General features: G+C 36.5%; 1 protein-coding gene across 1 annotated transcript in view; it reads right to left on the reverse strand.

Annotated features, from left to right (window-relative positions):
- ABCA6 (ATP binding cassette subfamily A member 6) overlaps positions 1–12,800 on the reverse strand; it is a 63,824-nt gene extending 51,024 nt beyond the window's left edge. Inside the window, 8 exon segments of the mRNA XM_017863698.1 lie at positions 626–811; positions 1,619–1,760; positions 5,966–6,192; positions 6,963–7,066; positions 8,397–8,558; positions 9,916–10,120; positions 11,416–11,556; positions 12,547–12,800. Of these exon segments, the coding sequence (XP_017719187.1) occupies positions 626–811; positions 1,619–1,760; positions 5,966–6,192; positions 6,963–7,066; positions 8,397–8,558; positions 9,916–10,120; positions 11,416–11,511 (1,122 nt within the window). The 5' untranslated portion in view covers positions 11,512–11,556; positions 12,547–12,800.
- Positions 12,801–13,021: the final 221 nt, after the last annotated feature.

The raw sequence follows: 13,021 nt of genomic DNA on the forward strand, positions 1-13,021 counted from the left end.
AGAGATTTTCAAAAATACACTTTGTGCAACATCACTCCTATGAAGTTTAAAATATGCAAAACCAAAAATTTTATTTAGGAATACATACTTAGGTGGTAATGAAAAGCAAAGAAGTCAATATCATAAAATTTTTACCTTTACGAAGGAGTGTTCCTAGGGGTTTGTGACTGGTGGCGACATTCTATTCCTTGATCTAGTTCATGGATACTTTGATTTACTTTTTAATTATCTATTAAACTATACTTGTGTTTGGAAAGTTTTTCATATTCATAGTTTATACAATAAAAGTAGGTTCATATAAAAATTTTAATAAACTAGCAGATATTTTCATTATGTTAAATGAATAGTAATAAAAGTAAGTATTTGTATATAGGAATAAAACCTAGAAGAAAATACTTCAAAATGAAAATATATCTGAGAGGTGAAATCGGGAGGATTTTTTTAAATTTAAGTTTCTTTGTGAGGTGACTTTTTTCTACAATGTAATAATAACATTTTAAAGTTTAACTTTAGAAAAATTGCTTAGAATAAAAGTTCTTAGTTTGAATAGTGCTGATCCGACAGGGTATGAAGTTATCTACTTCTTTTGACATTTCAGTAATAAACCAATTAACTAGGCTCTTACCTGAGTCATTCCAGCGGTAAAGGCAAAAGGGCTACAAATACTCAAAATCCACTCCAGAGATGAAGGAAGTTGTTCATAAAATACAGTGAACCCCAGACATCCCCAAAAGAGGGTAAGGAGAAACACAACCAAATTGGTAAGGACAGCTTTCTTTAACAACACACTCATCAGGAACACCAAAGCTACCTGCAGGAGAGAGAAGACGTTCAACTGCTATAAAATATATTTAACTCACTGAGAATCATTGGCAGCCCAATCAAATAAGGATTTTTATGTCATAACATAAGTATTTATCAGTGAGAAAGTGGTGAAAATATTAAGGTATAATGAGTCTGTTCTTTCCTCAACTTCTTTTGAAAGAGGATCCTTATTTGTCCTACTCAAATGCAGGGCTTTTGTTGCTGAGGAAAGGGTGGGGGAAAAGCTGGAATAAGAGCTGAGGATAGGGTAGAAATGCAGACTTGGGTCTAAATTAATGTAATGAAGCTAAATTAATGTAGGAAGGAGCATCTACATACTTTCTGCAGAAAACATCCTGGTAGGTGGAAATTAGAGGACCTTGTTCAGAGAAGGGAGAGGGGAGTGAAATGAGAAGTGAGTATGACACAGAATATTAGAGGGAGAAGAGATATTGTGATCAGCTACCATGTGAGGGGCACCCTTAAGGGAAAAAAAATGGGGTCCACCCCTAAAAAAATAACCTCAATAATCATACAGAAAAGCCTTTGATATTTTAGAGTCAGCATTGTTTTTCCTTTTTGATACATCATTTCATTAGTTCAGACCTTCATGCAAAAGGCAGGTCAAATTTTATTTGGATTACATAATGTTTTCACTCCATAGAAACTATCTCGAGTACACACAAGGACACACACATGTACACACACTATGGACATGAAAGTAGTGATTGCAATAACCTACTAGGGCATTAATATTAGCTACATATAGCGAAGATATAAAGCAGAGAAAGTGGTAATAAATGTATGAACTTACCAAAGATAAGCCATATAAGTAAAAGAGTATAAATATGACCATGAAGCCAGTCATGACTATAATTTTGGTGAATGTTATGATAGTTGTAATGAATATGGAAATAATAAAGATGAAGCCAGCATAGATGAAACCCCAGGAGAGCCTAAATAAAAACAAAAATTATATAAATTATATTAACTTATTTACAAAATAGTTAATATACACAAAAGCATCTAAAGAACAATGTATGACTACCCTTGTACCTTCTAGATTAATAACTATACTGTTAATCCTACAGCAGAAGCTCATTGCATATCCTTTTTCAATCGCAATTCTCCTTCTTTATAATTGCCATTCATTTTCATTGCCTTTACCACATATGCACACAGAGATGATATATACTGAACACTGCTACAGGCACCAACCAATAAAAAAGGATGCCAAGGCTAGGCACGGTGGCTAACGCTTGTAATCCCAGCACTTTGGGAGGCCAAGGCAGGTGGATCATTTGAGGTCAAGAGTTCCAGACCAGCCTGATCAACATGGTGAAACCCATCTCTACTGAAAATACAAAAAAATGTAGCCGGGTGTGGTGGTGCATGCCTGTAGTACCAGCTAATCAGGAAGCTGAGGCAGGAGAGTCGCTCAAACCTGGGAAGCCGAGGTTGCAGTGAGCCGAAATCATGCCACTGCACTTCAGCCTGGGCGACAGAGTGACTCCATCTCAAAAAAAAAAAAAAAAAAAAACAATTAAATTAAATAAAAAAAATAAAAAAAATTAATTAAGCTACTTGTAAGCACAGCTGGGCCCTTGTACCTTGTTTGTACCTACATGTTAGGCAACAGCTCTGTGTGCATGTGTTGTATATAAATAGTATGACTATTGTATTAAACAGTATCAACAATATCATATGTATGTATTCTTCCGCAAGCTGTCTTTATCAATCAGCATTAACAATATTATACACTGCTGTATAATATTTCATTATGAGAATATGACCCAAAATTCTGCTGCCCATGGAATTTTAGGTTGTTTCCATTTTTTTTATTACAATGCCAAGAACATTCTCGTACTTGTCTTTTTTGAGAAAAATGTACAAGAGTGTTTCAAAGCATTTTGTAACTTCAGCTTTGTTAGATATTGCCATACCATCCTAATTGTAGAATTGTAAGCAACTTAAAAGCCTCTGATCAATCAAGTACCTCTAAAAACACTGGGGAAGTTGATAATTTGACTGTCCATGAGAATCTCAGCAGGCAGCACCTCCAGTCTCTTTTGTAGTAGAAAATCGAAATTTTACAACTCTACTAAGCCCATTCTATTCTCCCTATTCCTATTTATGATTTCTTCACTTAAATTTGTATAAAGTATGCTGCACCCTTAAATATTTGCATGATTTTGCCTTAGAGGTGCTAGTGTTGGCCGGGCGCGGTGGCTCAAGCCTGTAATCCCAGCACTTTGGGAGGCCGAGATGGGCGGATCACGAGGTCAGGAGATCGAGACCATCCTGGCTAACACGGTGAAACCCCGTCTCTACTAAAAATACAAAAAACTAGCCGGGCGAGGTGGCGGGCGCCTGTAGTCCCAGCTACTCCGGAGGCTGAGGCAGGAGAATGGCATAAACCCGGGAGGCGGAGCTTGCAGTGAGCTGAGATCCGGCCACTGCACTCTAGCCAGGGCAACAGAGCAAGACTCCGTCTCAAAAAAAAAAAAAAAAAAAGAGGTGCTAGTGTTGATATTTTTATGAAGTGATTATCAAGAAAGAGTATTCAATCTTAGATCTGATAAGACTATAGTGTGTTTTAGCCCAAGTGTCTCATTTTACAAATGAGGAAACTGCAATCCCTATTATTAGTTAAGGGATTTATCTAAGGTCACAAAATAAATTGGTAACAAAGTTCATGAAGATGTAGGCCTTATCTCTGTCAAGAGACCTTTCCTCTACTTAACATTGACTAATAAAATGAGAATTCAATAGCTGAAGCATATAGCACAAGTATTAAAATCAGGACTTTGCATCAACATGTCCCCATAGAACATGTTTACACTGGATTTACTGGTTATTTGACTTCTCTTTAAATTTCACGCCATTACAATGATTAAGCCTGTGTTAGAAACATCAGCATTTTAAAAAAACATATCACATTCTGTAAAGCCCACTTCCTGAATCCAGAAGGGAACTACTTTAGGTAGGAATTGAAAAACCACAGGATATGAAAATTACAAATGAAAGAAATTACCTAGAAATTGCCAGTACTTAGAAAAAGGAACCACTTGCAGGGGTGGAGTGGAATAATAAGTGTATAAAACCATCTTGCTAAAACAAAGCAATTCAGGCATTATACTTAAAGAATAAATACTGATTACATTTCACATGTATTACATTAGCAAAAAGAACTTGTCATAAAGTTTATTTCCACTAGATACCCTGCACTTAGTAGAAACATTTCAGAATCTTTTTTCTTCTTAATTTTAATGATGCATATACGAATTTATTTTGCTAAGTTTTTAGGTCGCATACTTACTAAGAATCACTTATCCTGAGAATGAATTCACACCTAAATGTCCCATACCTTTCTGACTTTAATATAGAGTTGACTCATGCCTCCCTGGTCTTAGGTGACTGCAGGGACACTGTCCCATAGGACATGCCCTGGACAGAAAGCAGGTCCCTTTTACAGAGGTTCCCTCCTGACTCCATGGGAGGCTCTATGTACATTATTTTGTATTTCCCGAAGTTCCACTGCAAAAAATTCTCCTTCTCTCTTTTTTATTTGAAAACACAGGTTCCTCTTTTTCTATCTTACAATTTATGTATATTAGAATTAAGATTCTCTCCATTAATAAAATATATTTTGTAGAAAAAAATTTACTGGACCATAGTTTCATTTCAGGTAACATGTGGCTCACAAGGAATTGTTCAATTCATAATTTCTCATCCATTCCAGGTAGTTCCAAAACCATAAAGAGTATTTGCTTGATACGGGGAGTAGATAGAAAAAATCTCCCAGGATTTAATATAACAAATGTTATATTTCTTTTGGGGTAAAATTAACAAATTATTTTTCCTTTTTTACTTTCTCTAGGCAGACAGTATGAATTTTGTCACTGATAGTATTGCAAAAGCCTTTTGGAAGCTTAGAGCTTGTATGATTTTCATTCCTATCTGCTAATCTTACTTACTGATTACTTGCTAGGTCCTTCTTTTTTTTTTTTTTTTTTTTTTGAGATGGAGTCTCACTCTGTCACCCAGGCTGGAGTGCAGTGGTGTGATCTCAGCTCACTGCAACCTCTGCCTCCCAGGTTCCAGCAATTCTCCTGCCTCAGCCTCCCAGCCTCCTTCAGCCTCCTAGCTGGGATTACTGGCACACGCCACCACACCCAGCTTATTTTTGTATTGTTAGTAGAGATGGGGTTTCACCATGTCGGTCATGCTGGTCTCGAACTCCTGACCTTAGGTGATCCATCTGCCTGGGCCTCCCAAAGTGCTAGGATTACAGGTGTGAGCCAATGTGCCTGGCCTATTTGCTAGGTCTTTATTTCTACTCCTAATTATTTGTCTTTATTATAATCTGTCTACCTACATACATACATGAGTGTGTGTGTACATATGTGTATGTATGTATACACCTGTTCATGTATATATACATATGTAATGTACGTAAATATGTAAATATAGCACATATATATGTGTACACACACTCATTATTTCAAAATCACTTTAAATTATATGTGGATTGGGGGCAAGATATAAATATCAATATATAAAGCAAATGCCCTTACTAAGGCCTTCTTACATGCCAGCCTTTGTGTTGTATGTCCTAGGTATATTGTGTGAGCTCTCTCATTTAATTCCAACATATAGTATTTACTTGCTCCAAAAAAATCTATGCCTTGTGGCCAAACCCCTGTACACAAGTCAACTTTTATAGGATTATAGGATTATACTCTCTTCAACATGAGAAAATCTGGAGAAATCAACCGTTAACTGTAAGGAGACCACGCGAGTAAACAAGTTGCATTCAGGACACTTGGGCTGGAGTCTCAGCTCCAGCACTTACCCTTCATCTCACATTGGGCAATTCTCTTATTCTCTTTGAACTTCATTTTCCTTGCTTATAAAATGAATGACAGTTCCTCTATGTCAGGGTTGGCTTAACATATTCATGGCACAGAAAAAGTGCTCAGCACATTATAAGCACTATTTTGCATGGCAAAATTTAACAGACTAAATAAAAAACTCAGAACAAAAGAAAAAGTAGCCAATGCATCAAGTTTAAACCATGATGCTCTGCAACAATAACACTTTTTCACTGCTTCTTAATTTTCCTGTTTATTAATTTGTGCTACTTGAATTAGTCACTCACCAGAATGCTGAATCTTGGAGACCCATCATTTTCATCAAATTCTTAGACTTTTTTCTCTCTTTTGTTACATTGAGCGATATAAAATATACAAGTGGGGAGAAATGAAGCAAGAAGAATAAAATAAATATCTCATTGTGAAGAAGATTTTTAGTTATGAAAGGTAATGTCTTCATAGTTATAGCAGTAACTGACATCAACTCCTCCATCACAGGGTGATTGGTTGTGATCTAAAGTAGAGTTTAAACAAACATAATTGTTATTTAAAAGATAGAAACTGGTGAACTATGAGTAAGCTCTGTGTACTTTACTAATGTCAGTTCTCCAATTTTTCTTACTGTATTATAATTATGCAAGATGTTCCCAGTAAAGGCAACTGGATGAAGGCTACATGGACTTCCCTGTACATTGTATTTGCAGCCTCCTGTGACTCTACAACCACTTCAAAATTAGTTTTAAAACCAGTAACATTAGCTTTAAAGTTTTCAAATAGATATGCAATGTGTTCCTTGGTCTGAATATCTACTTCATTATAGAACCACAGGAAAATCTGATTATGTATCATTGCTATGGTTTGAAAGTGGCCCCTCCTAAATTCTTGTTGAAACTTAATTCTCATTGTGATGGTATTAGGAGGGAGGGCCTTTGGGGTAGTGGTTGGGTCATGAGGGTGTAGCCCTCATGAATGGATTAGTGCCTTGTAAAAGGCTAGAGGGAACTAGCTGAGGCAGGTTTTGCTCTCCGTTATTCCATCACGTGAGGACACTTAGACAGTGCTATCTATGAGGAATGGACCTTCACCAGTCTTTCAGCCTGCCAACACCTTGATCTTGCACTTCTCAGCCTCCAGAAACAAATTTCTGTTCTTTACAAATTACCCAGTCTCAAGTATTTTGTTGTAGCAGTACAAACGGACTAAGACAATTATCTTTCATCAAAATCTTGAGGTCTCTGGAAGTAATTGACATTAATTAGTAGAATTTTTCAATCAAGCACTTACTTCTATAATGGCAGTATTAATAGCTGTTTGTAAAGCCACAAATCCTCTATTCCAGTATTTGGTCAATTTACATGAAAACTCACCATATCCATCCCAGCAATGAGCTGTAAGCACAAAGAAAAGCACAGCCAACATTATGGGATGAGGGCAGTTGGAGAATATGAAACAAGTATTGGAAAGAAAACATTCTAGAGGAGACTCTACCAGTAAACTTTTTCGGAGGTGGTGTTTTGTTTTGTTTTGTTTTGTTTTGAGATGAAGTCTCACTCTGTTGCCCAGGTTGGAGTGCAGTGGTGTGATCTCAGCTCACTGCAACCTCCACCTCCTGGGTTCATGTGATTCTCCTACCTCAGCCCAAAGAGTAGCTGGGAATATAGGCACAGGTCACATTGCTAGCTAATTTTTGTATTTTTAGTAGAGACGGGGTTTCACCATGTTGGCCAGGCTTGTCTTGAACTCCTGACCTCAGGTGATCCACGCACCTTGGCCTCTCAAAGTGCTGGGATTACAGGCATGAGCCACCATGCCTGGCTCACCAGTAGACTGTTAACTACATAGAAAAAGGAAGAAAATAAATGAAAGTTTTTAATAAGGCAATTTTATTCTTGCAGACCACAGCCTGCTTAGAAAGTCTTAGAAAGTAAAAAGGAGATGAAAGCAAACACTCTGCTCCAGCCATAATGGACTCCTCGTTTCTTGACATTCTCCAGAGCCTCTTGGCAATCTGTTCTCCGGGCTATATCCGGAGTGCTCCCGTAATCTTGGAAACCAAATTACATTTTTGCCCTGATTAAAGTGACTCAGTGGCTATTCCTTGCCTAGATTTACAAGATGCCACAGGAGGTAGCACTTGAATGACTTCAGCTTCACTCTCCCATTACATTCCTTTTCATGTTCCTTGTTCAGCTATACTGCTCTTCTTCCAGATATAGGAACAGATGTCCTTTCTCACCTCAGGGCCTTCACAATTACCTTTGTTCTATCTGAAACACAATGCTTCTAGCACCTCACACCTGCTATACATTCTGGTCTCCCTTTAAACATCATTTCCCCAGGTAAGATTTCTCTAATCCCACTATTAGGAACCCCTGGCCTGAGTGCCCATGAAACACTTTTTCTTGTACTTGTTCAATGTCTGTCTTTGCTGCTAAACTGGAATCTCACCTGAGGCTGGGGCCTGTCAGTCTTTGTTACTCATGCGCCCTTTGACACATGCATCTGTGTGCTCAAAACATATATGTTGGATGACTCTACAATTTTTGCAGTCATCCTGTAGCAGGAACATACAATTGACCTTGAAATAAGTTCAGTAATGAAATTGGCTTTCTTTATTTTCTCATGTGTCATTGAAAGCATCTCTGTTGCCCACCCTCACCTGTTCTTTATGCAGAAAACATGAAAAATGCCATAATTATATTTGATATGGAAAGTCACCTGAGAAATCTTCTTCTTTCCAAAGTGGAACGTTATATCCCTGGAAAAATACTAACTTATAAGAGAAAGTTTCATTAAAGATGATTCCCATAGCATATGGAAAGTTTTCCAGAAGTATTTCATTCATGTATGTTTTATTTGGTGCCCCAATGACACTTGTTCCTGTGAATTACAAGGTAAAAATAGACAGAAATTGTAACAGAGTTTTGCTACAACATAATGTGATATTCAGCTGTTTCCCCATATCATTTCATTAGACTTAAATTAAAATCATTTTCCATTTAAATCAAACTTGAACCCAAATGCGAGGGGGGAAATTTTCTTTTAATGGTTTAGATTCTACAATCAGAAGACATGCATAAGAATTACATGTTTTCTTTTCATAATGACAAGTATCAGGGCAAGTTTTAGGTACATAAAAAAACATTGTGCCAGATTAAGTATGCATAACAGAATCAGAGTACAAAAACAGAAGTAATTGTTGTAGTTACTATATAGTCAGGGATTCCTTATTTCAGATTTACTGAAGCAAAGACAATTTACGTGACCTTTGCCTTCTGCAGAAAACAAGATTTTTAAAAAGTGACTCTACTTTCAATAGCCAGGAATTTCACTTGTCAGGAATGGAGGATTAAAGAGTAAATAGCCAAACTGCACCCAATTTGCCCATGAATAAAATATGCATTTTGCTTATTTTGGTTACAACATAATGATCTCATTTAGAATAAAGACTTTTAGGCCGGGCGCGGTGGCTCAAGCCTGTAATCCCAGCACTTTGGGAGGCCGAGACGGGTGGATCACGAGGTCGGGAGATCGAGACCATCCTGGCTAACATGGTGAAACCCCGTCTCTACTAAAAAATACAAAAAAACTAGCCGGGCGAGGTGGCGGGCGCCTGTAGTCCCAGCTACTCGGGAGGCTGAGGCAGGAGAATGGCGTAAACCCGGGAGGCGGAGCTTGCAGTGAGCTGAGATCCGGCCACTGCACTCCCGCCCGGGCGACATAGCGAGACTCTGTCTCAAAAAAAAAAAAAAAAAAAGACTTTTAAAGATGTTTACTGATTGTACTACATTCAGAACAGAATAATCATCAGATTATTCATTTCTACTTTTCAAAGTTATGAAATGTTGTTCAATAACCATGACCTATTTTATTTATTTAGATGTTTTCTCCTGAGATACAAATGTTAATCATTGTATGACATGTTAAAACACACACAATTTTCAATGACTATATTCCTTCTAGATACTATCCTGCAAATCTAAAAGTATAAATCTGGGTTTAGTTATATTCCAATAGAAATATGGACCTCCCTAAACTGGACTCCCATCAAGCTGAAAATATTTCAAAGACTAATTGTTGTGAGAGAAAGCAATAATCTAACCAGATTTGTACGCTATTTTAATACTTAAGTTATTAGCATAACATATGACTGTAACTTCAAATTAATGTGTTGACAACTTATCAATAGTATATACATTTCTATCAGTAATTCTTTTTTTGCCATGAGTACACCTACCTTTCAAAAGAGGAGCAAGTGCTGTTTTATTCATTATCTGCTGGGTTAAATTAGATATTGGTGTATACACAACCTTTAAAGAAGAGCTATTAAATTTATCTACCCTTCCCAGATTCTGAGGAGCCATTCCAGGAAACTGGACATTTCTCATGGAACTGGAAAACAGAGCAATACACAGTCCTAGAAGTATTGAGAGTCCCCACTCCTGTAATGCACAAAAAAAGAAAAATAAGGAATTAAGGTTGTGTTCACATAAAGATCTCAGTCAATACCAAATACTGTTGAAAACAAATTCCAATTGTGCTATACAGTTATGTTCTCTCTGCTCTCCAAGCCTCTGAGCATGGAGAATCAAATGAAAGATAAACACTAAGACAGTAGCCACATTCATCATTCTCTAATACTAGAACAAAACTTCTGCATTAAATCATGAATTCCTGCAGAAGCCCTCATAGAAACTAACGGAGTGAATAACAGGATAACAATGTCTATATGCATGGACAGCTGACTATAGAATTTATAAGACATGGAGTATCCTAGATAGAGTTTATGTTGGCAAATAGCAGTATTTTTGCCAGTTGTCATATCCTTGTATTGTAAACTAAAGAATGTGAAAAGGAACTGGCTGGTGGAGGCTACTACTATTGCTATTCACCAGTGTCAATCATCATTACCTCTTTGGCACCATGCTAGACTACATTCTCAGCCTACTGAAATTAAGTGGAACCAAATGATTTCCTGGCCCACAGGATGTGGGCAAAAGTTATATGTACCACTTCCAGGTCTGGTTCATGGACATATACAAATTTCTATATTCTCACTGTCTTGGTCCCACTGTTTCCTGATCTTCTGACTGAATGCAGAGGATCCTCGAGAGGTCTTCAAGGTCCAGGATGGTGGTGGAGGCCCTGGATGAAGCCTAGGTGCCTGAATGATTGTGTGGAGATTTCTTCACCCACCCAACCTACTTTACTTCCACTCTCAACTTTCATTAGACCATGAGGAGTTAAAAATAAACATTTGCTGTGTTAAGCCACTGAGATTTAGGCTAGTCATCTATGATTAGCCCATCTGCTTGATGCAAACTGACTATCAGTGGTGTTAGTTGATCATAATTCTTAAAAACAATCTTTGTGTAGAAAATTCATGTCCTTGAAAATAAATCCACAGAATTAAAATGTCTCCATTTCTCCTGGCAACATTTTTGTTGTACTTCTTGGCTGTAAGTGTATGACATTTGGTAGTAGCTCTAGCAGTTGCTGTAATTTACCATATAATTAAATGTTCACTTAATCTCTTTTTATATGAGTAATTCTCTTAGTCTTTAATAATTTTATGTTATTCTTCAGAGACTGGTGAGTCTCTCAACAAACATAACTAGAGAGAACTGTAAAATCAATAAATCCCATTTGCTAGTTAAAAGAGAACATAAGAGAATCAATAGGTGTTGAAACACTGTAAGAGTGCTAACTGTGGAAAGAGACAAATTTTTAAACGTACCAATAAGCTCTCTCTTTTCATCCTCCATTTCTTAAGAAAATTCTTGCACAGAAGTGCTTTAGTTTGCTGATACACACTTTTCTGTTTCATATTCATTTAGCCTATTCACTGAAGGAGAAAGTAATCATGAAGGAATACAACCTAGAAAAAAAATAAGTGTAATAAGGAAAACCTTGATCATACTGTTGAGGAAAATATTCACTACCTTTAAAAGTGTAAACATAAATTTAAAATACTTTTTCAATAATTTATGACTGTAAAATTTCACCTCAAATATTTCACCTTAAGCTTTTTAGGGGAGTGGGTGATGGTGGGAAGTCAGAGTGATTATTATCACAATTTTGCAATAAATTGGAGAACTGAAATGGAAAAGCTGTAATTCAAGTTCAGAACCTATAAGATAATTTCACATTTTCGGCGTTGTATAAGGGAACTTTAAGTACATGAATAGAGTAATTAAATTAATTTCATCCTGTTAATAGCAGTTTCTTGTTCTTTACATTTAAACAGAAATCTCAGAGCTAATCAAATTAACATCAAAAGTCTGATTACTTAAATTTGTCTGAATAATAAATAAACACTAGATACAACCTCAATAAAGTGTTTTCTTGTAATTTTACCTTCAGATTGAATCAATTTTTATCAAAAGAGTTAGGTTGTAAACCATAATCCAGGCTCAAACTACTTGAAACTTGGTTCTGAGATACAGGAAGAATAAAGCAATTTCTCTCAATTTTCTGAACTCAGAAGTCCCTGAATAACTCAGGAAACTACAAAATTAGTTTTAAAAGAAACAGAAAGAAATCACATGGGAAAGTAATTTTGCCCAAAGGTTTGCAAATAAAGAAACACAAATAATTTGTTTAGTTTCTGTAACCTCAAAATGAAATTCTTTCATATTTTACATCAAAATATTCAGATAATTCTCTAGCACAGAAGCAAATTTTTTCCATTTTCTATGTCTTACTGTTACAATCTACACAATAAAAGTGGTTGGGAAAAGCAGAAAATTTAGTCTTAGGTCTTTAACATAAAACACATAAGAATTGGGAAACATCTGAAAAACAGATTGATTTTAGCAGTGTCCACCCACATATTTGGCATAGCACAACAAAATAGAACTTTACTTACTGTCAGGAAAATAATAAAAAGCACTCTAGAAACACTGTCAAACCCAGTTCTCTGTTTGTCTAGGTAATGATTACAACTTCTTTATTGCTGCTTCTTCATTTTTTCTTTAAATGGGTGCCTACTCCAGCAGCTCTTACACAGCCTGGTTTCTGGAAAAGGGGTGTAGCCAGACCAAGCTGTACATGATGAACTTGTTTTGTTTTCTGTGTCTCTTTCTCCCTAAGCCAATTATTCTGCCAGGAAATGACTGTTCCGTGGTTGGTTGGGAATAAAAAAAACTCTGTGTTTGTTCACTTAGCCTTTCAACTACAGGGATAAGGGAGAAAATGGTAAACGAGGAAAATGGAACTAGTTCTTCAGAAATGATGAGACCAAGATGGAGGCAGGAACAAGAAAGAGTAAAAACAATAACTAATCAAACAAAGCAGTTAAATTTGTATGAGAAATCTGTATCTATTTTCTTTTCACTACTGAT

The sequence above is a fragment of the Rhinopithecus bieti genome, unplaced genomic scaffold (genome assembly GCF_001698545.2).
Source record: "Rhinopithecus bieti isolate Rb0 unplaced genomic scaffold, ASM169854v2 scaffold_2349, whole genome shotgun sequence".
NCBI classification, from domain to species: Eukaryota; Metazoa; Chordata; class Mammalia; order Primates; family Cercopithecidae; genus Rhinopithecus; species Rhinopithecus bieti.